This window comes from Podarcis filfolensis (genome assembly GCF_964270895.1).
Source record: "Podarcis filfolensis genome assembly, chromosome: 2".
Lineage (NCBI taxonomy): Eukaryota > Metazoa > Chordata > Lepidosauria > Squamata > Lacertidae > Podarcis > Podarcis filfolensis.
This window is the reverse complement of record NC_139605.1, coordinates 88,107,778-88,134,910: the sequence shown is the minus strand read 5'-3', so window position 1 is coordinate 88,134,910 and position 27,133 is coordinate 88,107,778. Positions and strand designations below refer to the sequence as shown.

At 44.3% G+C, this 27,133-nt stretch overlaps 1 protein-coding gene across 1 annotated transcript in view; it reads left to right on the top strand.

Annotated features, from left to right (window-relative positions):
* MGAT5B (alpha-1,6-mannosylglycoprotein 6-beta-N-acetylglucosaminyltransferase B) overlaps nucleotides 1-14,379 on the top strand; it is a 165,156-nt gene extending 150,777 nt beyond the window's left edge. The window contains exons 15-17 of the mRNA XM_083597862.1: nucleotides 9,334-9,408; nucleotides 11,881-12,149; nucleotides 13,785-14,379. Of these exons, the coding sequence (XP_083453988.1) occupies nucleotides 9,334-9,408; nucleotides 11,881-12,149; nucleotides 13,785-13,983 (543 nt within the window). The 3' untranslated portion in view covers nucleotides 13,984-14,379. The remainder of the gene's footprint in view (nucleotides 1-9,333; nucleotides 9,409-11,880; nucleotides 12,150-13,784) is intronic.
* The last annotated feature ends 12,754 nt before the right edge of the window (nucleotides 14,380-27,133 follow it).

The following is a 27,133-nucleotide window of genomic DNA, read 5'->3' as shown; positions in this document are numbered from 1 at the left end:
AAAAACAACAACAATAGCATTCATGCAATTAATGCCAGGTCCAGTTTGGGCCTTGGTGAGGAAGGGCTTCTCACAGAGACTGCTGTTCCAGAATAGCATGTGTCAGAGCTACCCTAGGTCCCAGCTCACAAAGGACCAACGCTGCTTCGTTGTTAAGTATAAAAGTCTTTATTGAAGTTCAGATTCACTTCCAGAGCCGCAGCGCGCAGCTCCACGTCTTAAGTGTCAGACCACTGATGCTCCGTCTGAGTCTCCTCCCCCTTGACACCAATTTAAGATTCTAGCCTTGCTCCACCTTCTCCGCTGCTCCTTCTTCCTCTGGGTCCGCCTGCCCGCCGGGGTTCTGCCCTTTCTAGCCTCTTCTCCCGCTGATTCCCCTGAGCCTTCTCCCTCCCTCCGGCGGGCTTTAGGAGCTGGTTCCCCATCCGGGTCTCCTGCTGTCCCGCGCGCCTGCACATTTGAACTTGGCGCGCGCGCCCAGCCAGCAGCTTTCCTCCTGACCGTTCCACTGCTGCTGTCACTGCTTCCCCCTTCGGGGGGGCTAGCTGCAACTGACCTCCCCTCCGTTGGAGGCGTGGTCAGCCCTGACTCCCTCTCTGGAGGAGGCACTGCCCCTGACACATGTGACTCTTCCCCCCCACTACGCTCTGGTGGGGAAACTGGTCCCGATCCTCCACTGCTGCTTTGGGGTTCCCCTCTGGCTCCTTGTTTCTGGTGCGTCCCCCCTGGCACCCCCCTTGCCCTGACCATCGACGCCCCCTTCTGGGAATCTTCTGATTCACTGGAGAAGCTCATGGAATCTATCGGGCCACTGTCATACTCCCCTACGCTGCCCTCGGATTCTTCCCCTTCGCTCTCCCAATCCTCTCTCCCCAGTGCTCCTGCTCCTGATTCCCTGACAGCATGTGATATTGTATCTGGGCCTATTTTAAAAGGAAGGTACACATCTGCTTCTTTGAGTTATTTCCTCCTCTCAGTGCTGCTAATAGCCTCACAAAGTCCAAAGGGGCCTACTAAACAAACATTGTGTTACTCCATGGATGTCAAGGAGAATACATACTGTGAAGTGTCTTCTGACATGTCTTTCTCTCCCCCACCCACCCATTTCCCATTTTACCCACCTTATGCCTATTCAGCTAGATAAACCTGAACATAATTAAGAAAAACTTGTTACTTCTTCGCTTCTTATGCAGGCTGTCAGGGCTACACATGCTGGTGGTTTTTGATGGCTCCTGTTGTGAGGATGGCATCTGTTCCCTTCCTGGCACCAGAGTGCAAAGGGAGTCTTTGATGGATGTGAGAAACGTGGTTTCCCACCCCCTCTGGAATCTCCCCCTCCTCCACTGTGGCTCTCATTCAGATCACCCTCCCTGCCTTCCCTAGGGCACAACCACTTTCCTCATTATCTTGTCTTTTCTGCATTCTTCCTCCTGCCCTTGTCACTGTAATCGAAGCACTCATCTTCGCTACACTATTTCTGATGACCCATCTGTTCACCACGGTCCCAAGAGCACCTCTTGCATTATCTCTTTCTTTTCTTCCTTCTGTTTATACATTCAGATTGTGCAGTCAAGGCCACAGCAAAGTGCCAATTCCTCCAAAATAATTGTTTAATTAAAATCCGACACTTCCTACCTCCTGTTGGTCACTGCGGTGTTTTGAGACCTTTCCAGAACACCATCTATCATAAGAGCGGTGGTCTCCCTCTGCGGGAGAAAGAGGATACAAACACGCTCCGTTTGAGGCCAGATTCCATTTTACATTGTACCCATGTAGACCTACTGAACTTAGCACAAAGTGCCAAAATGTAATTTAGTAGAACATTAGCTCTGATGGTGCCAGGTTCTGGCCTTGGAACTGAGGGGAAGCCAAAACCTAATTGAGAGGTGAAGCATTGTACCAGAGCCAAGTCTGCTTACTTATTCTTTGAGGGCTGTGCAATTTAGCTGCGGGATGACTCTGCCGGTATTAGACTCTCTAGAGTAAATTAAATAAAAATTATTCTTTGCGGCCACTAAGTGTGGCATTGTGCCATTGTGTGTTTCATGTGATTATTGCATTTGTCTTATGATGCCTTGGTTGTTTTAAGCCTTAGTTGCCTTTATGCAATCCTAAGAAGTACTTTTTCTCTCCTTCATCTGATGGGTAGGAAATAGTTTACTCATGATCAGATGGCAGGGTGATAATGATAGAAGGAACCACTCCTCCAGAGAGTGAAACAAGCTCACTCCAAGGAAAGCGTGATGATGAAGTGGTACTTAGTCAGCTTCAGGCCAAGAGCATGATATATGCCGACACTCGACTTGCTCAAGACCAGTTATTTTGATGGATTTTGATCAAAAGGTTTTTTATATGTGTTCTTAAGTTCAGAGAATTAGGCCACCACAATCTGTCTTAATACAATGACTTGCTCTGCTCCTTCTTGGGGAGCCAGACAAGCTAAAGTCTCACCACAAACCTGGTATTCTGCGAGTAATGGCTTCACAATTTTTAGGCCCTTCTGCCTTCATTTGGGGCTTTTGTTCCTTTGTAGGTTGAGGCAGCAATCCTACGCACGCTTACCTGGGAGTAAGACTTATTTATTTAATCATTCCCTTTATTTCCCACCTTGACTACCTGGAGCCCAGGGTGGGGTAGTATGTGACTCTCTCCTTTCTCCATATCGCTTTCAATGAGATAGGTTCACTAGGCGCACTGCATCCCATTTTGTCGCTTGAGGTAAAACAGGAAGTGCCGCCCTGCCACCAGCTGTGCCACCTGCCGCACTGCCTCCACCACCAGTGGAGAAGTGGAGCCAGCACTGGCATCCATTTCCATCAAGATCTCACCTAAACCTCATGAGATCCCATGCACTCCACGAAGTCTTTCAAGATTTCAGTGAGATCTCACCAGAAATCATTGCCGATGCCAGCAGCAGAGGAAATGAGCGAGTGGGGGGCCCGTGGGTGTTCCCCCACCTCGGGGGCTTCACCCTGCCTCATGGGTGCTCCAGGCCTGGGTTAAGCTGAGACTTGGTCTTTACAGCTGAGTAGAGAGATGAACTCTGATCTCCCAGATCCTAGTCCAACACTCTAACCACCACACCACACAGGCTCTCACTATATACTACACTCTGGCTCTGAGTAGATGTACGTAGGACTGCACTGTAAGGATTGTTCCATAGGTACCAGCTGTTTTCTAGTACTTGTTTTTTTATTAATCATCTTCCCAATTTTACATTTGATGGATGCTTAAAAACAAAAAACAAATCTGTTAATCTGTGCATATGTGCACTAGATTCTTGACATACGCACGCAGCCTTTGTAGAGAGTAAATATTGCTGAATGTGCTTGAGTTGCAACTGTTCTGTAATAAGCCCAATGAGATCCATTCTGAAACAGCTAGAAATGAGGAGTTAACAAATAAAACTGCAAACACACCCTGCTTAAAAAGCCAGTGCAAGTCAGTCTCTCGTGCAGTAAATAAATTTAGTGACTTGCTAGTTGCGATGGTGCTATTGTGAGCATTTCGAAATGGTGTTTGTGGCCATTCTGTAGATCTTCTCTTTGCCCTCTCCTCCATCTCCGTTGCCTGTGTCAGAGCCACAGTTACTTTATTGATGCACCATCTTCTCATATCTTCAAAGCAGTTTGACCATGTGGTGTCCATTGAGAAGGCACCTACAATCCATGCCTATTAATGTTGAGTCCATCCATCATGGCCGTCCATCAGTGGTGTTCTTGCAGCCTTCCTTGTGCCATTGTTTGAAAAGAACCGAGCAGAGCAGAAGGCCATTGCTGACATATGCATGAAACTGCCCATATGAAACCAGGTGCAGTTTGAGGTGTTGATTCTAGCATTCTAAGCGCTAAACAACTTGGGACCATGTTCCCTAAGGGACCACTGCATCCCGTTTTCTCCTGCCCATCAACTGTGCTGCTTGGATGGGGCACAGCTGAGACGATCACATGCCCCAGAGGTGCACTTAGCTTGTACCAGAAGCTGGGCTTTTAGTGTTGCAGCTCCAGCGCTCTGGAATCAGCAGCTGAAATTCAGTAGGTGCCTAGCATCTTGATATTTAGGTGCTGAATGTATTTAGGTACTGAATGTATTTTTTAACTAAGAAGGCTTTTCCTTGTGTGGGCCTATCAAATGTTAACTATATAGTTGTAGAAATGGTTGTATTGTTTTTAGAGTCTGTGTCTTTTTTCATTTCACCTCATTTCATCTTAGCTTCTGGTTGTGAAGCATTTTTAAAATCTGCCAAATAAATAAATAAGCTGGTGAAATGCAACATTGACACCACCAGTACCACAAAAGCAGATTTCTCTTTTTTCTCTCTTGCTTTTAGAATTAAAGTAGGACAATTCTGTCTTATAGAAATCTATTTTATGTGTGAACAATGAAGTACAATGCAGAGCTCTCTGCTAGGAGAGTCGAGTAGGCAATCTGTGCTACGACAAGCTAGACACTTCTATTTAAGGAACTCACAGAAGCGCCCATCACTTTCCTGTCTGAAGGTTCCCGAATCAAACCAGGGCAAGTTCAATAATTCATAGGCAGTATCAACTCCTGTCATTATGTCGAAACTGATTACCGTTTGCACCTGTAATTAGATATAATGGGTACAATCTCCAGCCTTGCTGAACTCTCATCTGAGATATTTATGGCAGAAGGTTGCTTAGCAGTGTCTCCTACAGCCTTTGGAGTTATTCATACATCAGAAGAGAAGAAGTAACTCCATTTAGCACATATGTGACTGGAACAGTAGACAGAAGATGGGTCATAAACTGAGAGAGAGCCCTTGGCTTGTGACTCATTTGCTGCTCATTGCCTGCTGAGATGCTCCTAGGACAGTGACATTATCATAGCATTCTAGAGCTGTAGGATTAGTATGGTTCTGAACATTGACTAGGTGGAGCACAGGGATCCAATGTGATGCCTTCCAGATATTGCTGGACTACAACACTCATAATCCCTACCATTAGCCATGCTAGCTGAGGCTGATGGGAACTGTAGTCTGGAAACACCTGGATGGCATCATGTTTTCTGCCCCTGATCTAGATGTTGTGTATCCCTTGTGGACAAGTCCCACTGTAGTGGTGAAGTTCTGGTCAGTCTTCTGTGGCTCCATCACCATGTGAGAAGTGTTCTGAACATAAGGATTCTTCCTTTTGGAATAGTTTCATGACAAATGGTGAAGCAGTATATCAGTGGGAAAAATATACAGGATATTAACAACAGACAAAAAAAGTATCCAATGTCAACCTCGTTTTGGCTGTTTTGTTAAGTTTTTCCCCCCATTTGTTTCCATTTTTCAAAGGCAGCTGCAATTTGTGAAGCTTACATTAACAGAGAATACTTTATATGGCTGGATGATTTGAATCTGAAAAGTTTGTTAGACATGAACTTCAGTGAGATAATTCTTCCATCAGCTTTAGCTACCTGAACAATCTTCACATTATTGTGCTGGACCACAAAGTTTGGGAGGTGTCCAGATGCCAGCTAGATGAATGCTGAAAGATACTTTTGAGATATGGCTCTCCTCCCATTGGCAGTCTGCTGCCAAAAAGCAAAGGCATGCGGAACAAAGTAAGAATAGAGGTGTTCCATAATCCATTCCTAAAATGTACTATCCATTTGAATGATAAAGGCAAAGGAAATCACATAGCGTGTATAAATAGCAGCCAGAACATGAGAAATCACAGCAATTCGGAGCTGCTACACCTTATCTCTGCGTGCATCCAAATGTGTCTCTTCTGTCTACAGCCTCGTACACTCTACCAGAATTGATCTCAAAATACCAAGATTGTAGAAACTTGTCTTTGTTGCAGACAAGAATCTGAGCACAGATTGTCTCAGTTACTTTACTTGATTAATGCTTGGTTTTTGTGCATAGATGCAACCTATTCATACTGAGCTTTCAGCTGAAATTTGGAATCCTATTAAAGGAGTCACTGAGTGTCCAACCATAATTTAAGGCCCCCAAGTTATTGAATCCCTCCTACCTCCCATCTTACTACTGCTTCAGCTTCCATAATTATGGTAATGCTGGAAAACACACATAGTTTTGAACTTAGGCATGGTGTTGTTGTTCTTTAGTCATCTGGTCGTGTCAGACTCTTCATGACCCCATGGACCAGAGCACTCCAGGCACTCCTGTCTTCCACTGCCTCCAAAAGGAGAAATAATGTGATGGTCACTTGAGTATGATTGCAGGAGGTTCTGTACAGATGAAAAGTTTGTTTATACCTTTATTAACATGATTTATGCACATTGGGCCCCCACAGGGGAGCTGTGATTGATCTGAGATGAGGCAGCTTTGATTCCCGGGGCTAACAGTGGAGTCTCATGATGCACAATACTTTTCCTTACTGGGGTTCATTATAATTAGACCTGATTTGGAAGAGACAGCCCTTCAGTTAGAATACTTTCCTCTGTTTAAAAAAAGGGACATACAGTGGTACCTCGGGTTAAGAACTTAATTCGTTCTGGAGGTCCGTTCTTAACATGAAACTGTTCTTAACCTGAGGTACCACTTTAGCTAATGGGGCCTCCCGCTGCTGCCGCACGATTTCTGTTCTCATCCTGAAGCAAAGTTCTTAACCCAAGGTACTATTTCTGGGTTAGCGGAGTCTGCAACCTGAAGTGTCTGTAACCTGAAGCATCTGTAACCCAAGGTACCACTATACAACCACCCTTTTGGTGAGTAATGGGAAAACAACTAAGCTGGTCCCAGTCTCTATGAAATTCAGAACCTTTATTATGGAAGGCAGACAGCAAGCTGGGCACTCCCAAATAGGAATTTGGCTATAGTGGGCTTCTATGCAGATTTGTACAGGATGTTTTGTGTTCTCAAGTGCCCTAACATTTAGAGTCTCTCCTTCTTCCCTCCACTCCAATGTTCTTTCCATAGCCCTGCTGGATTTAGTAGCTAATCATATCCCTCATTTAAATGCTAATCTCTCTCAGCAGCAGGGACCCATTTTACATACAGCTTGACTTTTCTGGTGCAATAAAGCTTAAGCCCAAAATGTAAAATATCCAATGAGATTCCTCAGGGCTTTTTCTTCTTCTTTGGGGATAGTGGGGGGTGGGATGGGAAATAAAAGAATGATGATAGATGGAGAGATGAAACATAGCCTGTAAAGCTGGGAAATGGCCATTTACTTCCTTTGTCTTTTTATTATTATCATTGGGGCAAGAGGAATAAGACTTCCGTTCAATCCCAGGCCAGAAGTAACCTTTTGTGCTGCCTGTCAGGGCCAGCCCAAGTCATTTTGCTGCCTGAGACAAGGGACAAATGCCACATACAGAAGCTGGTTGGACTGGTTGTTGAATCTTACTTCAGCAATGGCAATGCAATAGGCAGGCAAGTTTACGGGGCACATGCATCTTGGTTCTCCAACAGAGGGGCATGACTAGGGGATGCGGGAGGAAAAACCAGAAGGGCCACTGCTGCTGTACCACAACACTCCACCTCAGCACCTACCATCTGAGGCAATTGCTTCATTCTGCCTCATGGCAGGGCCGGCCACCATGCCTATTTGGGACTTCAGCTAAAAACTGCAGGAAATGCTACAAGCCACAACTCCAACTTCACCCTCACCCCCAATTTAATCTAAATCATTGGCTCCCCATAACCTTCTAGAAACAGCACCTGGCAAGAAATGAAGGAACTGGGCTCTGTCTGTCCCCAATTAAACTGAGCACTGGGGATTTTGCATATTATTTCCCCTTGTTGATTGTGCTGACTGTCAGGAAGCTTAATTTGAAGAAAGGCCTCCTAGGCTCAACAGGCCTGGCTCACAGCCAGAGGTGCCATCTTCTCAGAATGACCAAAGGGAGCCCAGCTCAACATCCTGACATCACCCATGTGATGTTGCATGATGTCCAGACATTGTGAGAAGCCAGAGGGTGGAGCCAAACACCCTCTGAACATTGAGGGGACCTGGCCTCCTCAAAAAAAACCCCCCAAAAAACCCATGCGGGGCCGAAAGCACCTATGCTCACTTATGCTCACAGGCCAATGTGTTTAGGAATACAGCCTAAGTCTATGCTGTATCTGAGAAAGAATGAATGTGAAAAATCAGCACAGTTCTTAGCCAGCTTCTAGAGATCAAATCCAGAAAAGCCCAACATGGACATGCCTGTGTTCACAGTCTTAGTATCAAATGGGAAAAGAACAGGTGAGAGGGTGAAAGGAAGATGTAAGATCAGATACCTCTTCAGTTCAAAGGAAATCTATCCTGTTGCCATCAGTCACTGTTAAGCTGCTTAAAAACCAAACTCCCCTAGTGTGATGGGTTTTATAGTTATTTCTTTGCTCTTCAGAAGAAGAACGGGCCTATCTAGAGCATACAGGGGTCTTTTGCTGGAAGCAGAGAAGATGCCATGCACTTTTAATCACCGAGCTTTAGTCTGATTCTTAATTGGCATATTTTTAACCAACTTTGATCTTTTTTACAAAAAGAGGGAGAGGGGAAAGGGAAAGGGAAGGCGGAAGCTCATTAGGAGCCACTTGTCCTGGTGAGCCCATCTGTTGTTGGGTCTCTTTCCTTTCAAGATGAGGCTTCATCCACCTGTCTCCTGGTAGCAGATGGAGGCAGGCATCTGCTGGCATTGCCTGTTGTGAGTGTTTCTGACAGATCCATCAGGATGCTTGCCAGCATTCCTAAGGAGGAGAGGCTCATACACAAGGAAAGCTTTGCCGAGGAGCAAGCCTGAAGCCAAGTCATGTGCACACAGGCAGGCCCAGCTGAACAAGCCAGCAGTCTTGCGCACTTCAACAGCTTTGCACCAGAAAACAATTCTGGAGGGATGAATCAATTCTGGTTGAAGTGATCTGAAGAATATTTGCATCCTTCTTTGCAACTCTTAATGGGAGGTGATGGCCTGCAGTTCTGGGTTTTGGGGATTTAAAAATCTGATAACTGTCAGATTACTGACCACCTTGCCACTAGATTTCTAGATTTCCTATTGGAGAAAAAAAATGCATGGCTTTTCAGCTATCAAATCACATGTTATCTGAATGGATATTCCCATGCTCTGGAGGTTAAATCTTTGTTCACTGCATATTTTCCTTCCTTCTGGCATCTTATTCCCACACATATGGTTTGCTGAGCTCTTCTGTCTTCCCAGATCCTTGCCAATAATTCAAAAGCCTGCAAAACTTGAGGAAGGCTGCAGATTAAGGACGTGTGATCAAATTTACAAATTTGCCTCTTTCTTCCAATGCAACATGTTAGGCATGCAGATTACAAGATAGTGGGTTTTTCACTCGACAGAAAGTGGTGATGGGGATAGCCTTCTTGCACTGATCCATGCCTGTGCTGTGCTTTTCCCTTCCTCCAGGTTGATCCTTACCTGCCCTATGAATACACTTCTGAAGGGATGCTGGAGCGAATTCATGCCTACATTCAGTACCAGGTAGTTGATTTGCATCTTGTTCTGCAGTTCTTTCTGATTAAGTCTAGGAGGCAAGTGGTTTCCTGCCCCCAAGGTGGTAATGAATGGCACAATAACCACCCACTTTGGTTGTATGAGTTAAATTTTTACCAGTGTCTAGAGCAGCCTTTCTCAACCTGTGGGTCCCCAGATGTTGTTGAACTACAACTCCCATCACCCCTAGCTAGCAAGGCCAGAGCTCAGGGATGATGGGAGTTGTAGTCCAACAACATCTGGGGACCCACAGGTTGAGAACCGCTGATCTAGAGAGTTATGTCTTGGAGTGGGGGTTGAAAAGTCAGCGGAAATTGGGATGTAGCTCTTCTGATATCTTTTTCCAAGGATTAGCAAAATTGAATTAATTATATGGTTATTTATTTCTGAGCTCCCCGCCCCAGAAGTACAAGTTTCATCTATTTCTGGGCTTTTCTCCTCACAGTTCTGACAGTTTCTATTTTCAGCATTTATTATGTGTGATGTTCCCCCCCCCCACACACACACCGCCTCGCATTTGCTAACTGGCGAAACGCTTTGGGATCTTAGGACACATCAGCTTGTAGCTCCATTTTTAAGCCTGTGCACAAGTATAATTAATTTTCTGAATAAAACTTGAAAGTGTGACCCAACGCCTTAAGCATATGGACAGACATCAGCCTCTAAACATCTCATCTCACCCCAAGATTTACACCACAGAAATGCCTTATAGATATACCTGGTTTCCGAAGACATACAGTATATCTATGGTTTTAAAAAATTAATGTAGCTATGAAACTGCCTCATTCCAAATGATATACTGTATGTAGAGAAATACATTGGTAGGCAGGTAGATGGAACAATGTAACTGAGAAGCTACAATATAATGCTATCAGGGACTGGCTGGGCAATGAGGAGTGGTGAGAGGTGTCATGTGAAGAGGCTCCAGCCAGAGAACCCCATAGGGAAGCCTCAGAAGAGGAAGTCTCAGAGCCAGGGGAGTGGTGGTGGGACAATGAAGACCAGTCAGAGGAGGTGGGGGAAGACTACTTGGATGCTGAACAAGCAACAGGCTTGAGTGAGAGAGAAGAAGAAGAGGCAGAAAACACTGCAGATGTAGAACAGGCAGCTGAGGAGGAGGTGGGGGCTGAGGCAGCAACAGATTCACAGGAGCCTGTCAGTCCTCCCAGCTTGTCTCCAAGGGCTCAAAGAGCTTTGCATGTAGTGGAGCAATGAGCACAGAAAGTGCGGTGGGGGGGCTACTGACAGAGCTTAAGACTGTGGGGAAAACAGCTGGATAGGGAAGAGACTTAGGGGGAAGTGGGAGGCCCAGACTGTCAATTCTGGCAACTCATTTACAGAGGCTAGTCTTGCTGTAGGTTTCTTTGTTTGTATTCTCTTTCCTTGAATAAAGAATCAACTTTACTGCTCGCCTCTGAGTCTCCATGCTGACCTGCAGCTGAACCAGCCCTGACAAATGTAATGCAACGTCAAACAAATAAGCAATGAAATAAATAATAAAACCCAACTAGAACAACATAGCAGCATAATTTGAAGCCTTTTTAGAGCCTCACTTTTGTCAAGGCACATCCTGGCTGACAAAATACAGCGCTCACCCCTCTAACGTGTAGACATCACACCCAAATTCTGCCTTACATCCACGCAATTCATACAGTACCTCCTGCTCATTCACTATCACTCATTGCAATTTATTCCCACACCTCACATACGCATCCACCAGTACACACAAACACATCACCCACCCAATCACTCCAATATCTCCCACTCATTCACCTTCCACTCTCACCAGTCACTGCTCCCACTCAACAAAAACATACTGCAAAAACACCAAGGAGACAATGAAAGCTTTCACTGACAGAACGGTATATATAACCTTACAAATTGCCACCCATACCTAAATGGCACAGATGAGCTGTTCTCAACAGCGCTCACCCAGGTTGCTGTCTTCCACCCAAGACCCTCATGCACCAATGATGCTCTCACACACACGATATGCCTTCATTTCACCAAGGAGTGCCCTGTTGCCACAGTGGCCAACCAGACACTTATGAGAAGCCCGCAAGCAGGAACTGAGTGCAGCAGCGCTCTCCCCATTTGTCATTCCCAGCAACTGGCATTTAGAGCCATACTGCATCATCTCCTCACCTGGAATGGCTCCATCCCCTTGATCATTTGGGTTGTCCTTTTCTGAAGCTTTTCCAACTCAACAATACACTTTTTGAGACGAGGCAACCCAAAGTGTACACGATATCCCAAGTATGGTTGCACTAAAGATTAGCATGGTGATGTTATGATACTGGAAATTTGATTTTCAGTTCCTTTCCTAATGAATTCTAGCATGGGATTCTATGGACTCCATCGGGGTTGCAGTTGCCTAGGAGTCAGGCCCCTATTGAACTCGGTGGGACTAGCTCCTGTTCATGCCTTTTGAAAAATTCTGTCTCTTTTCTTCTCGGATAGGATTTCTGTGCCACTGCTGCTATGCCAGAGAAGTCCAGCAGCCACACTATGCAAAGCTCTGCAAGCCCCTTCAGCCTGCAGCCCAATTCCACATACCTGGCCTGGTCTCACAATTCCAGCGGCAGCCCCCCTGCCTGGCCTCCAGTCAACTCCATGCAGGTGTGGATATCAGACGCTGGGCAGGCCTGCACCAGCACTTGTCAGCAGCATGGTTTGGTCTGTGAGCCCGAGTTCTTCAAGTTCATCAACAAGAAAGGAGTGTTTCAGCAGTAAGTCTCTTCTCTCTCCCATCTTACCCTCATGCACCCTGGAATCTCTTCTCTTCCCAGTGCTGTTTTTCTAGAAAAAGAGGTGCCAGAACTCACCATGAACATCTCCCTTGTTCTCTTGGCAATGGTGCCCACCTGAAAGGTGCCGGAACTGAAAATAGGTCCTATCTCTTCCCCTTTGCATAGCACACTAACAAGTGCCAGATAGCAACCCAGGCACACACACACACATATATAGATTTTCACATGTAAATTATAAAATGTACCACAAAACTTATCACAGCAACCCAGGCACTTTGTATTTTAAAGCTGTTGGGCAAAACTGTAAAGTTCATGCTTTGTTTTGGTTTGCATCTCAACTGATGTTGAGTTTTGATATTGATGCAATTGGAAAGTGGCATTATTGTGCGGTGAATGCTGCAAAGATGGAGTTGGAAGAGTGCTGAGCTCTTCGTGAAAACACGATATTTGCTTGCAAAACTCGCTGTTCAACTCCTAAATCTGAATATTACAGCCAGGTTTTGTTTCCTTGGAGGCTGGTTCTTTGCAGGAACTGTTTATTTTAAAAAACACCTTGAGTTTGAATTGAATTTTGACATTTTAATTGCATATCATAACTACTTGAGGACCCCAAGAAAGAGCAACATCCCACCATACAAAAGTTGGCCTAGACACTCCTTATTAATTAAACACCCATTTGCTCCTCAGGCCCATTAAGCCTCTCCCAAAATCTCAAGAATTGCTATAGACCTTCATTCATGCTGAGAAAGTGAATACTTTCATAGATGCCTCCCTGACATTTGTTCAGTGCCCTTTGCACACAACACGGCAAACTAAAAATATTTGGACAGACCTTCTGGTTGCATTGTGTGTGGGAATGGCTTTCTGTAGTTGAAAAGGGGTTTCTAGACACCGTTGTTCTCTTGTCTCCCTCCTTCCCCCTTTATCCCTCTGTCTGTAAGCATACATTTGGAACACACAGGCACTGACATTTTAATAGAACATAAATCTGCCACCCAGCTCCATACATAGCTCTGGACAATTAAAATGGGCGCATTATCATTTCTGTCACGGCGGCCAGGCAGGCAATTTGAGTCCAAGTGACATTTTTATATGATAAATTAGAGGCAGAGCTCAGATTCTACTTGCTAAGCTCCTTTAGCTCCTTAAAACCCAACCATTTTCAAGAAATTGCTGGTTCAGAATCACTAGTTCAGATCAGAGTTTATTAAAGAGATGCCGGGGAGTTTACTGAGTGGCTGGAGAAGGAAAGGCTATAGCATCGCCTACGGGTACATGGTTGACTTCTTTCACTAAGGTTTGTTTGAGAAGAGGCATACCTGCCACAGCCTTTGCCAACCAGATGCCCTCCAGATGTTTAGGTCTACGATACCCATCAGCTCCAGCCAGCACAGCCTTGCCCCATGTAGGGATCCCACCAGGAGGCCAGCTCAGCACCCATCTCACCTGCACTTCCTCATGCAAAACATAACATCTAGAAATCTCATCACGGATCTTCTGCAAAACGTATAATTAGGCCCTTCCTGTATGCCTAACAAACGATAAAAGTAGGAATGCAAACATTAGAACCAGTGTTTGAAAAGACCTCTCTCTGTGTGTTTCTTTGTTTCCAAGGCTCAACATTGTCTGTGACAGCACAGAGTCAGAGATGAATCACCTCTACCCGGCTGTGGCTGAAAATGTCCAGGAGTGCTACCTCCAGAAGGAACCTCTCTTATTCAGCTGTGCAGGATGCAATACCAAGTACCAGCGCCTCTGCCCCTGCCGCAATTACCGCAAAGGACAAGTGGCACTGTGTGGGGACTGCTTGTGATTCCACTGGGGCATGTGTGCTGTAGCGTGCCACACATGCAAACAAATAACTTTCTTTTTTTTTCATAAAAGGCTTCTGCAATACTCAAGAAGGTTCCAGATGGAATCATCTTCTTGGAGACTTTTTGGATGTCAGTGAGATTCCATTGGTTGTTTTGTCTCCCAGTCAAGGGCCAAGGACCCGTTTCCAACATTTCTTTACTTCTTAAAGCATATCTCCTCCTGCATCCAAGACCACTGGAGACTTCAAAACAGCTTAGAAGGGCCACATTGAAAATCCTTCTGAAGGACAACAAGGCAGCCTCTTTAGGATTTCATCTTCCTTAAACATCTTGATCTATTTATTTTTTATTGGGAAATTGAAATTAAAGCAGGAAAATCGACAAACAGCCCTTGAGGAATGTGTTCTGTTTCAAATGCTTTCTTCAGAAAGAGAATCCTTTCAGAGGGGAATGAAAAGAAAAGAGGTGTTGAAAGGCTTGTAGAGGGATGCAGGCATAATATGGCGCTACTGAATGTTTTGCATTGCAAAACAGAAAGGCATCGTGGCTGCAAATAAGAGGTTATGGGGACTGTTGGAAAGTTGAAGAAAATAGGAACATGGCTGATATGCAGCCTGTATTTGCATGTCATGGTAAGCCATAAACCATGGCTTGCTGTGCATGAGCCAATCACATCTGCTTTGCTCCTTTGCACTATCACTGGAAGAAACAATGATCTTTAGCTTTCCAAACATGGGGAGAGGGGCATTGGACCAAAAGAAATAATGATCCCTGGTTCAGACACAATGCTAAGCCAGGTTGTTTCCTCTGTACATTCACAAGGGGCAGTCAAAGAGTCCAGGTAGGAACATTACCATCTCCCCAAAGGGGAACTCCAAGGTACAGCCAGTTCCAGCAGGCTTAAAGTCAGTGCACATTACCTGATATGCACCAACTTCAATCCCTGCTTTCATCAGGGTTGGTTGCCCTGTAGAATTCCTGATGGGGGGCTACAGCCAATCCCAGCAGGCTTACTGTCATTGCTGGTCAGCTGATTGGCAGTGGCAGCAGGTCCTCCTTGTCATGGAACAATTGCCTATAAACTTTAAAGTTCCGGATTGTTCGTTGGTAGCCACATCTCTGCGTGTCCCTCACCTGATGTCACGAGTGATGTCAGCTGTGGGTGGTTTCAGGAAACAGCCTCAAAGGCCAGTTTGGAACCCATGCCACGACTAATTAGGTCTGGATGCCAGTTGTCCCTCACACCTCCATTAGCAATTGTTTATTATGGCATGCAAATTGGGCTGCTGACTTGCATATGCCACTACAGGCAAATAGGAGTGGAAGGAGCTGTCCATTTCAGTTTCTCTTACTTTCTCATTTTCCTAATCTTAAATTCAGTTCTCCACATTTCCGCATCAGTTTGTGTCTTTGTTTTTTAAAGTCCTCATGAAAATTCACCAGTATTTGAATGCGAATTTCTCCTAACACATTTTTGTATGCAGTTTTGACTACTGCACACATTTTTTTGCAAGAAATATCCCCTAATATAATGCTTTTTAAATGTTATTTTTACTAATATCTAGATTTTTTTACAGACACTTACCCCTAATATATACATTTTTGCATTGCAAAAATTCAGCTAAGTGTGAATTTTGAAGGATGGTGGTGCTTCAGTTCTTACATCATCATCATCATCATTATCATCATCATCATCATCATCATTATGGAAATGGTGAACTTGATAGAGTGATTCTCAAATTTCTCCTCTTTCCCGACAAGCAACACACAGTGTTATGTGAGTAGTGTGTTCATGGTAAACCATATGGTGATCTGGGCCTCAAACCAAACCTTTCATCTGGTGGTGGTATGCTGTGACTGGGTGCTGAATTACACCATATCTTATGCCTTGTCATGGCAACATGGTTACTCTGGGAGAAAAATTTCTTGGGCTGGGGCTGGCACAAAGTTCTGCTACCAGCAGGTGCCTGGCCATGGATCCATCCAGGATGCTAAATATGCTCCTCTGCTGTGCTGCCCTGTCCCTACTCATGACTGCTCTATTTTAGCCATTCCATGGGATATTTCCTGCAGTGGAAGAGCTCAGGTGGTGTAGAATGTTCTACTGGCATATATCCCTGTCACGATGGTGGTGGCATCTCTCACTTTCTGCTACCTAATCCTAAAGCCCTTCATCCATAACTCGAGTACAGGACTGAACCCTGTAAAAGCTCAAGTGCTTTAGTGTTTTATCATAGGGAAGAGATGCTCTTCAAACTCCTCGATCATCTTGCTTGTCCTTTTCTGTGTTGGTTCCTAGCATTACAGTAAACTTTAAAAAAATATCAGTGAGTCAAATGATACATAATGTTCCAAATGTGGGCATACCGCAGATTTATAAGAAGGGTTCACAGTTTGGGGGGGCTTGGGGGACACATTTTGAAATCTAAGCAATTTGTGGGCTCCACAAAATACCCATTTCAGAGGAGGAAAACTGGTGATGCAAAGAACACATGCACACAGACAGACAAAACACTTACATCCCCCAAACAAACAAAAGACAAACAAAAGTAGCAGGCAACACCCCCACTAAAAGGCACCATCTCTGCCAAATAACAAAAAAGTCCAAAAATTCAATCTTTAAGACAATTGGGATGGGCCTTGATGTGCTCTAGCAGTGGTATCTAAGGGTACTGTGGTGCCCCCACATGCCATGCTGTGGACTAAATAGGGAGGCAGGTGGTCTAAACCACTGAGCCTCCTGGGCTTGCTGATCAGAAGGTTGGCAGTTCGAATCCAGGGTGAGCTCCCATTGCTCTGTCCCAGCTCCTGCCAACATAGCAGTTCAAAAGCGCACCAGTGCAAGTAGATAAATAGGTACCACTGTAAAGGTAAACGGCATTTCCATGAGCTCTGGCTTTGGAACCCAGCTATAAGGCATCATGGTACAAAAAGTTTAATTTTCTATCATTTTTCCAATCATTCCCAGCATGAAATCCCCTCTTTTCCTGACACCACATTCTGCCTTGGTTTTCTTCTTGAGCGATCCACTGTGACCCAAATATCTTTTTCATGCTTAGCTACTGCCAAGTAACTGCCATGCATGCTGCCTTTTGTTCCATGCAGGAAGGGTGCTGTACAAATATGGGAAGTGAACTATATAAAAACTTGCAAACCTAGTTTGCTAGAGGCAATAGTGGGCTGAGTATACAAATGCCAAAGGTGACTCACACTATTCTGTTGGGGAAACACTCCTTTACTTTATTCCTTGCAAAAGCATTTCAGAAGTGCACAGAGCAGGTTCAGTGAGGGCTGGGTGATATGCCGGCATTTCAAAACTGATTTTATTCTGTCACTATATCTCTCCACACAATGGAATTTCTGTTGGATATGAAAGAGCCTTGGTCAAAAAAGAGCTGGTCACCCTATGTGTGTGGCCATCGACTGGGGTGACTTTCAAAGGGGTTTCAGCAAATTTGTGGAAGATAAGCTCACCAGTGGCTACTCTGATGGCTATGTGCCATCTCTGCAGGCAGAGGCAATACGCCTCTGTAGACCAGTTGCTGAAAATCACAAGTGGGGAAGAGTGCTGTTGGCATTCAGGTCCTGCTTCTGGGCTTCCCATGGCCCCCTGGTTGTCCACTGCAAGAACAGAATGCTAGAGTCGGTGGACCTTTGGCCTGATCCAGTTGGACTCTTCTCATGTTCTGATGATGTCAAAGATATATGCTTAGCTGCAATTCACAAATCTCTTGAACCAGCATCTTGCCATTAAGTGGAGATTGGGAGGATATATAAGAAAGAACACATAGTATTTTTTTCTTCCTAGCTCTGGAGTTTAGTTTTATACCTTGTTGCCTATTGTGATGGCAACCTGTTCTGTGAATTCAAAGTAAGCACAATAAAATTCAGATAAATGAAAGCTGGTGTGAGCGGGATGTCAGTTTAAATGCAAGTAAGTGCACTATCCTGCCAGAAGTGATTTGTGAATTGTACCGTCTTATCTCACTGCAATGGTGTCATGCCAAGAAGACACTTTCAAGAGCAGACTTGATGGACAGCCAATTTATATCTGGATTGGAAGTAACAGACTTCATCGAATGCTGACCACAAGCCAACACAAGGCAGATGGAACCAACCTGGTCAGTCTGCTCTCTGTTTCCACTGGCTCTCATCCATTTAACATTTACTTCCATGGCCAGTACAATTGCCTCCTACCTACATAATAAATAGCTCCAAAGCCCAAAATTGTATCTCTTGCTTCAGATCCTGGTCTTCTTACCCAAGAACTATAGTTAGGGAACAGAAGCAAATTTAGAAATCTGAACTGACATTGTTCTGTTAGTAGTAAAATGGGCTCTCTATAATATCTGCTTTCTGAAAAAATCCTGATAATTTGTTTGCTAGCTTGTGGGTTTTTTCAGCATGTTTCTAGATCTCATGATAGTGAAGATAAACTTGACAAACATGCCTGATGTTCATTCTACTGGTTCATATACTAAGCACAAGAATGAGGATGGGTCAGTGTGAAAGGATTTACCGGTAAGTGAATGAATTTGTCAAATGCATGGAAATGCGTGGTAGTCTTTTGAGACTACCAAGTACAAAAAAATAATGCTGAATGTGTGTTCACAGTCAGGATGGTACAAAATTGAAAGCATAACGGATATAAGAGTGAATTCTTCAGTTGTTTGGGTCTAGATTTTCAGAAGCGTCAAACCCATTCTCACTGGACTAGACTTTCTATCAGCTGAACTTCTGGCTCAGTCCTTCAGAGCTGCTGTGTTGTTGATGGGCTGCTTTCATTTTATTTTCCTGACTGAGAAATTGTATTGAACAGATCCTATCTCTCCTGAGAAAATATTGATCTGAAGTTTAAATGGCTTCACATTAACACGCTACAATGCGTGTCATTGGAGATTACTTTTTGATCTCATTACAAAGGGAGGACTCAGATGCTCTGCTTCAAAAGAGCCCCCTCCCCATTCAAAGTCTCTTCCCTTTGTACATAAAAAGTAGAACTATTTATCTGTGCTTTTCACTCAAGGCATCTGAGAACAAAAAATTAAGTTATTACTGCTTTTCAAACCTCCTCCGCTTTGCTTGATGGGGGAAGTCAGGCAGTATTCAATATGTCCGTTTCTTTGCAGAATAATTTGGGGTGAGGGTGCTGTGCCGCCAAGTGAAATGAGGCCTGAATTGTTTTAAAGTATTGCAAAGACGCAAAGTGGGTCACCTTTCTGTTTTATCTTTCTAGCAACCCAGGGCAATTTGGCCTGCAAAGAGATCCATCTCCAAGGGAAATGGCAGCAACCAACCACTGCGCTCCTCTTTCAAGCACAAGGATGGGATGCTGTGCCCAGTTATGCACCCCAGATCCCTGCAATGATTGCAATACATTACACAGATTAGAGTCGTTCACATGTTTTATTCAGTATTGTGCAGTGCTTAAGCTGCCTACATATCTTTGTGTGCAGAGGCTGTATCTGCATGTGCACTTAAATGTTTTGATTTCAGGGCATTGGGAGTGGGTAAAATATCAAGGAAATGCATTGGAGGGGGGGAAGTAAATGGGGATAAGAAGACAGGTACCAGGACAAACATACCACATTTACTCAAGTCTATTGCACTATTGAATCTAATGTACATCTCAATTTTCAGAACCTTGAAACCAACGAAAGTATTTGCTGGCGAATGTAAATGTGCCATCGAATCTAATGCACCCCAACGTAATTTGGCCAAAAAAGGTGAGCATTAGATTTGAGTAAATACAGTAGATTGCGTGGGGTGTCTTCCTACTCCAGACATCAACCCGGGCTAACTTGCCAGAGATCTCTGTAGGAAAATCATTCCATCAGGAATCCATTAGGATTCAAGAGAAGAAGATAAGGAGGAGGAAGAAGCAAGAAAAGGATGAGGAATAATACATAGCTGTTATTATCATGTAAATAGGCACTACTAATGACAGGGATAATGGAAAAAGCTAGTAGAAAAATCACCTTCCGATTACAGGGCAAGCAATATTGCACGTAAGTACATGTAACAGCATCTAAACATATTTCAAAATGTAAAGTAGCCTCAAGGGGCCATGATTTCGAGCGAAAGGCCAGTGGGGAGGGTATAGGGGCTACATGACCCTTTGCAAGCTATCTCTCTGCTTAAAAACTCCCCCATGCCTGCAGTTCACCAAGACCGGCAGGCGAAACTGAGGTTTCAATGCTGATGGGAAGAACAGCCTGCTCGGGCCCTCAAAACTGGGAGCAGTGCAGTGGGGAGAGAGATAGTGAAAGAAAATGACACTGCAGTTTTGTAATATGTAATTGCATTAACATTTAGTGTTCCCCTTCCCCGTGGAGAAAAAACAGGTTCTATGTGCAGAGATGGGCACGGAAAGAATGCCTTTGCCTGAAAATCGGATGATCTATCATCATTTGCTGCCGGGAGGGAGCTCTCTCTTTTCTTTAGGGAAAAGATCCAAGAATGTGCTTTTGTTTCCAGGCCAATCAATGCTGCTGAGCACATCTGCCCCTATCAGTTCGTGAGCGAGGAGACTGCATGTGCCGGTATCTCCTGCTGCCGCCATGTCCTCTGAGCAGGCCCTTTAGAGCCAACATGGTCAGCAGCTGCTCTGCCTGGGGGTGCAACAAACAGAGCAGGAGGCCAAGCAATTAGAGGAGGCTTGACAGATTCCCAGCATTTTGGAGGGGCGGGGGATTCATTATGGAATCTCAGGAAGCTGCCTTATACCAAGCCAATGGTCCACCTAGCTCACTGCGGTCAGCACTGACTGGTAGCACCCCTCTTGAATTTCAGGCAGGAGTCTCTTCCAGTCCTATTGTGGGAAATGTAAAGTGCAGTCAAAACCAACAACTCATGTTTTGCTAGACAGGCACATGACAGGAGCTGAAGCTCAGTGCTCTCACAGGGAACTCTGCGAGAGATATTCCCATTGTGTCCTGACAGGAAGAGAGCATAGATATATACAGTGCCATTTTTCTAGGAAAAGAGGTGCCAGAACTCACCATGAACGCCTCCCTTGTTCTCTTATACAGTGGTACCTCATGTTAAGTACTTAATTCATTCCGGAGGTCCGTACTTAACCTGAAACTGTTCTTAACCTGAAGCACCACTTTAGCTAATGGGGCCTCCTGCTGCCGCCGCGCTGCCAGAGCACGATTTCTGTTCTCATCCTGAAGCAAAGTTCTTAACCCGAGGTACTTTTTCTGGGTTAGTTTGTAACCTGAAGTGTATGTAACCTGAAGCGTCTGTAGCCCACCTGAGAGGTGCCGGAACTGAGTTCCCGTGGGGGGGAAGCTCTGGCTTTTTTTTAACCTGCCTGGGCACATCCTCTTTTTTGCCACTTTCTTTCGAGCCAGCACTGTGAGGACACCTGAATGTCTGAGCTCCAATGTTCAGACACCAATTTAAGCTAGACTTAAGTATGTCCATGTAACTGAATTACCATTTTAAGCCTGCCTGAACAAACCTGCTATATCTGTTACTGTTCAACAAGTGTTTGGAGTGAGTCAATGATTTTTTTACCTTTTACAAGACTGTTTGTGTGAATGTTGTTTTAAGGTGGAGGAAAGGGGGTAATACCTGGAGGATCCAGTCTGCCTTAAAGCATCCTGGATTACTTAAACCAAAAGCATGCTTTTAAGCTGCAAAGGGACGCTGAACTCACAAACATGAGGAAGGAAGGGTAAGATCTCATAAATATATCCTCTTCTAGCATCTATTCACTTCCCTACACCTACCTGGAGAGGCCAGGGATTGAACTGGAACCCACATATGAAGCAGAATGTAAGAAATAACTGGGATCCACAGCCCACAGAAGGAAAACCCACCTTGCAGTGGTAGTGCTCATACTTTGAGCGTAGGCATAGGATCCCAGTTTCTCTAAACCTCTGCATGAGACCTTGGAGAGCTGCTGGTGGTCCAAGAAGGTGCAGAAGGAAATGTGACCCTCTGGCTAAAAAGGGTTATTCTTCCCCCCTCATTGTAGGTAGTATGAAAGGGGCAATGTGATCCATATTGTCTCCTAGTGGTGCAGCAATAACACTACAAGCACATTTGCAAAGCTAAGCAGTGTCTGGTATGGTTTCAAATTGGATGGGGGCCCACATGTTGAGATTCCTGCATTGCAGGGGGTTGGGGTAGATTGACCCTCTCTGGGTTCCTTCCAACTCTACGAGCCTATGATTCTCTTTGAAATGGTTCTTTGACCAGAGACAGCAAGGTAGATAGATATATAAAATGTGTGCATATACATAGCAGGCAACAATGCCTCTTATGAGTGAGGGAGAGGAAATGTTTGTGTATACAGGGAGGAGCATGGTTAGAAGTTTCAATGGTAATGGCAGCTAGTAAAAGTAAGGAAAAATATAATGGGAAGTTGATATAAAGCTTTGCAGCACAATCAGATGCATGCCTACTCACAAGTATGCACCATCCAGTTCAATGGGATTTACTCCTGGGTGAGTATGCAGCCCTAATACAGGAGTGAGATGTGTAATGAAGTATGCAACGTGATCAGTGTAATGAACATAAATCATTATTTTGGTGGAGGCATTCTCAATTGATTGGAATGGAGGTATGCTGGGAAAGCATTGGGGAAAAGATTACAGTAATCAAGACAGGAAATGACTAGAACATAAATGAGAAATATTAGCCATAGAGACAAGAGCTGAAATGAATTTGGGAGGAGGAAATCTCCAAGCCCATTTTTCCAAATCTGATTTTTTTGGTTTTTTGTTAAGAGTCAGATATGTATTCTCCCAATTCAGTTCTCTTCCACATTATTTCAACATTCTCAATTATGGAATTACCAAATGAGCAGAGTCTTTCTAAGGCTGAAATCCTGGGGCCAAGTGTCATTGAACTCAACAGGGGTTACTTCTGAGTAGATGTGTGTAGGATTGCACTCTAATCTAATTTGTGTACAATGAGTATTTCGATAATCAATAAATGAAGCCCATGTTTCCACACAGCTAGAAGAAGCCATTTTTCTTGCATGCAAAATCCATTAGTGTCTTCTCTGTTTCTGCAATTTTCAGAAATGTGATTATCAGCACTTGCTGACATCCAGTATCTGACTAAAACAATTTCTGTTGTCATCCATAGATTTTACAGAGCTCATCCCACTTGATCATGCATTGCTGCTTCCAAACAGTCTATTAGCATTGTTAAAGGTCAAAGTTCACTTTCCATCCTGTCATTTGAAATGCCTTCTCGGTTATCTATAGCTAATCATCTGGACTTTGGCACAGCCACCAAAGGCAGCGAAACTATATTCTGTGGGGAGGAAAGCATTTCCCATTTTTTAACATATTTGTGTTACAGATCCTGTGCTATCTACTTGGAGATGCCCCCAACATAATAAATTAAACTAGGATTCTTTTAATGGTAAGAAAAGGGAAAGATGATATGAATCAAATATTCTGCTCTAAGCCAGGTCTACCAAAGGCAGCATATCCCAAGTCTCTAGCCCAATATGCTTAAAAGAATAATCTGCCGCTTCTAAACTTAATAGCATTTTATATAACTGTGACAACGCTTCTCACTACTTGGTTTCTTGGGATAAATTTAGAAATAAATTAAGTCTGGGACTTCCTCCTTTATCCTCTGCTTCTCAGAATCATACATTTAACTTGAAGAATGGATGTAGAGATTTGTCACTTTGGGGGGGAAATAAGTCTGTGGATTTAAAGACCTTGTTATTCGCAGAAAGCTTGTTTCTAGTAATGAAATTAGACTGAAATGTCAGAGTTGGGCAGCATCTTGCTTTCAATACCTGCAGGGGATCTGTATGTCATCAGCCAGCCAGGATGATGAAGCTGAGTGAGCATTTCCTGTTAAATTCTAGCCTTCATTCTGCCTGTCCTGTGCTAGTATCTGGAACAGAAAACTGCCTATTTACACATTCTGGATTCAAATTTGGTTCGCCTGCCTAGTTCAGGGGCCACCAGTGAGATGCCAAATGTGCCCACTGGCCCTAGAATCATTCCAAATAAGTAAACGTGTGTCCACTTATATATTGCTTCATTTTATTAAAAAAAATAATAATAAAAATTATTTAAAAAATAAAAAATAAAAAATTAAAAAATTAATACACACACACACATATACATATACATATACATATACATATACATATACATATACATATATGTGGACACTATGGGGGCTGCATGGAAAATGAAGCAATACATATATTGCTTCATTTTCCATGCAGCCCCCATAGTGTCCACCTTTACTCTGCTAGCCAGAGGAGTAAGAAGGAGCATTGCCACGTAACACTGAAGCCCTTGACTGCAGCAAATTCTGCTGAACCCCCATTAAAATGGCCAGGATGCTGTTTGTGTTCCCAGTTTCCAATGTCCCATTTCCTGGGTCAACAGCCAAAGTACCAAATGCACACAGAGCCCTGGGTATAACCACTTTTTATAGTGCTGGATTTGACAAAGAGGATTGCCGGTGAAGTCGCTGGAGGACATATAGGCCTATGCATATTTTGTCAGAAGTAAACCCGCTGTATGCACACAACTGAAGCTTTAAGGATGCTTCACTGGTTTCTGATGAATTCTAAAGCACTTTTCTGCTTTGGCTTATCCGCTACTGAGAAAGTCCGTATCCATCCCTAAAGCTCTGGCGTTTGTATTCCAAAGTTCTCCTTCTCTCTGAACCTTTAGCTTGCCTGCCCTTCTCCTCTGGGGCATGCACCCTGCATTGATTCTCTACTGATACAGTTCTGCCATGATTGTGAAGGCAGATCCCCAGCAGTTTTGCTGTTTCTCCAACTGAACGAAACACGTTTATATGTTTATGTATTGCCCCTCTGATAGGAGAGGGGGAAACAGGCTCTTAAAAAATGACACGTGGTAGATGCAAATTTATTTTATTGTGCTGATGAGGATTTTTCAAGCTAAACACCGCAGGAGAGAGAAAATCCTGCCAGGTCCTTGATATTTTACTTCCATTTCCACACAATGTTTCCCATCTCCTTCAGGCTTCAGACAAAATGCCACCAAAATATAGTCAAGCTGGAATAAGCCAAACCCTTTTAATAATAATAATAATAATAATAATAATAATAATAATAATAATAATAATTTATTTATACCCCGCCCACTCTGGGTGGCTTCCAACAAAATATTAAAATACAGTAATCCATCAAACATTAAAAGCTTCCCTAAACAGGGCTGCCTTCAGATGTCTTCTAAAAGTCAGATAGTTGTTTATTTCCTTGACATCTGATGGGAGGACGTTCCACAGAGTCAGTGCCACTACCAAGAAGGCCCTCTGCCTGGTTCCCTGTAACTTAGCTTCTTGCAGTGAGGGAACTGCCAGAAGGTCCTCGGCGCTGGACCTCAGTGTCTGGGTAGAACGATGGGGGTGGAGACGCTCCTTCTGGTATACTTGACCAAGGCCATTTCTAGAATAAAAAAGACCTTCTGAGACAGAGCAATAAGGAGAACAGTTGTGCAACAGGATTGCTTAGGCCCTTCCTATAGCAATACCTCATCATGGGGGCCATAATTGCCCACATTCAGCTCCATTTCCTGCAACAGCTTCGCTGTCTACTTCAGGGGAAGGAAAAACTCTGGTGCAGAAATAGGTGGGTATGCACACCCGTCCACTGTACTGAATGGGAGAAGTGTCCATTTTTGCCATCTTTAGCATTAGTGTTCAGTACAAGCTCCTGCACTTTTAAACTGCTGCACGACCGTAAGAAATTCAACAGGTAAAAGCGTTTTGCACCACCATGTCTATGCGCCATCAAAAACTGTACTGTTACATTTCTGCTTATTGCACAGCTATAAAAGGCACAGTGCATGAGAGGGAGGGAGAAGGAGGGAAGGAGGGAGAGAGAATGCATGAGCAAATCACACCAGATGAAAGGATGCCTGTCTAACATGGCAGTGTTTGTGGAGGTGCTTCAGTACAACTTGTTAGGCCCCCTGGAAAGAAAGTTGGGTGGGATGAGCATCAGAAGCACCATCTAGGAAAGGCAGGAGAACAGGCTTGCCCACTTTTCTATCAGTTCCTATCCCTGTGCCTTTGACAGCAGCTTGGCTTTTCCCTTCAGATTATTTTATCTTAGCTGCATTCCTTGAAACACTGCATGAATCACTGTTTTCTACACACTGTTGAAGGCACAGGTGAAAACCAGACTGTTTCTTTCCATTCAGTGGGCATTCTATGAGCCCCATACCTCTGCTTCTGTGCATAAAGTGATGGGTTAGAGCAGGGGTAGTCAACCTTTTTATACCTACCGCCCATTAATGCATCTTTCTTGATGGTTAAATTTCCTTACCGCCCACCAGTGCTCAATGGAAGGAGGATTCAGCTTGTGCCATAGAACCCCCTACCACCCACCTAGAATCCTGAAACGCCCACTAGTGGGCAGTAGGGACCAAGCTGACAACCCCTGGGTTAGAGGCTATAACTACAGTGGTACCTCGGGTTAAGTACTTAATTCGTTCCGGAGGTCCGTTCTTAACCTGAAACTGTTCTTAACCTGAAGCACCACTTTAGCTAATGGGGCCTCCCGCTGCCACCGCGCCGCTGGAGCACAATTTCTGTTCTCATCCTGAAGCAAAGTTCTTAACCTGAAGCACTGTTTCTGGGTTAGCTGAGTCTGTAACCTGAAGCGTATGTAACCAGAGGTACCACTGTACTCACTAGGGCTGTCCAGCTTCTCCCACTGTACTCTCTCTAGCCCACCAACAGCTAGTATTATGTCACTGGAAAGCAACTCATTTGTAGGCTGGGGGCAGTTCAGAAACAGAGCCGAGTGAATGGTAATCTAACCATGATCCAGGGAAGCTATAAACCTTGCAGTGTTCCTACCTATACAAACTATGAGGCTCTTGATCAGACAGGGAGGCAGGGCAGGGCAGGGGGGGAAGGAGCTGAGGGCAGCTCTAGACTGGGAAAGGGGACAAAGGACCAAATCACTCCACTTAGGCACTGTATAGGTATGACGAGTCCTCTCTCACATGTTGGACCTGCCCAGCACCTTCCAGAGTCTAGCAGAAGCTCTGTGGTGACTCAGCATTCTTTGGAGGGTGCAAATTCTGTAATAATATCCAGAACTTTGGAGGGAGTTGAATGTTTGATTGGAGAAAAGATGTCTTCCTGTTCTATTTACAGTGGTACCTCGGGTTA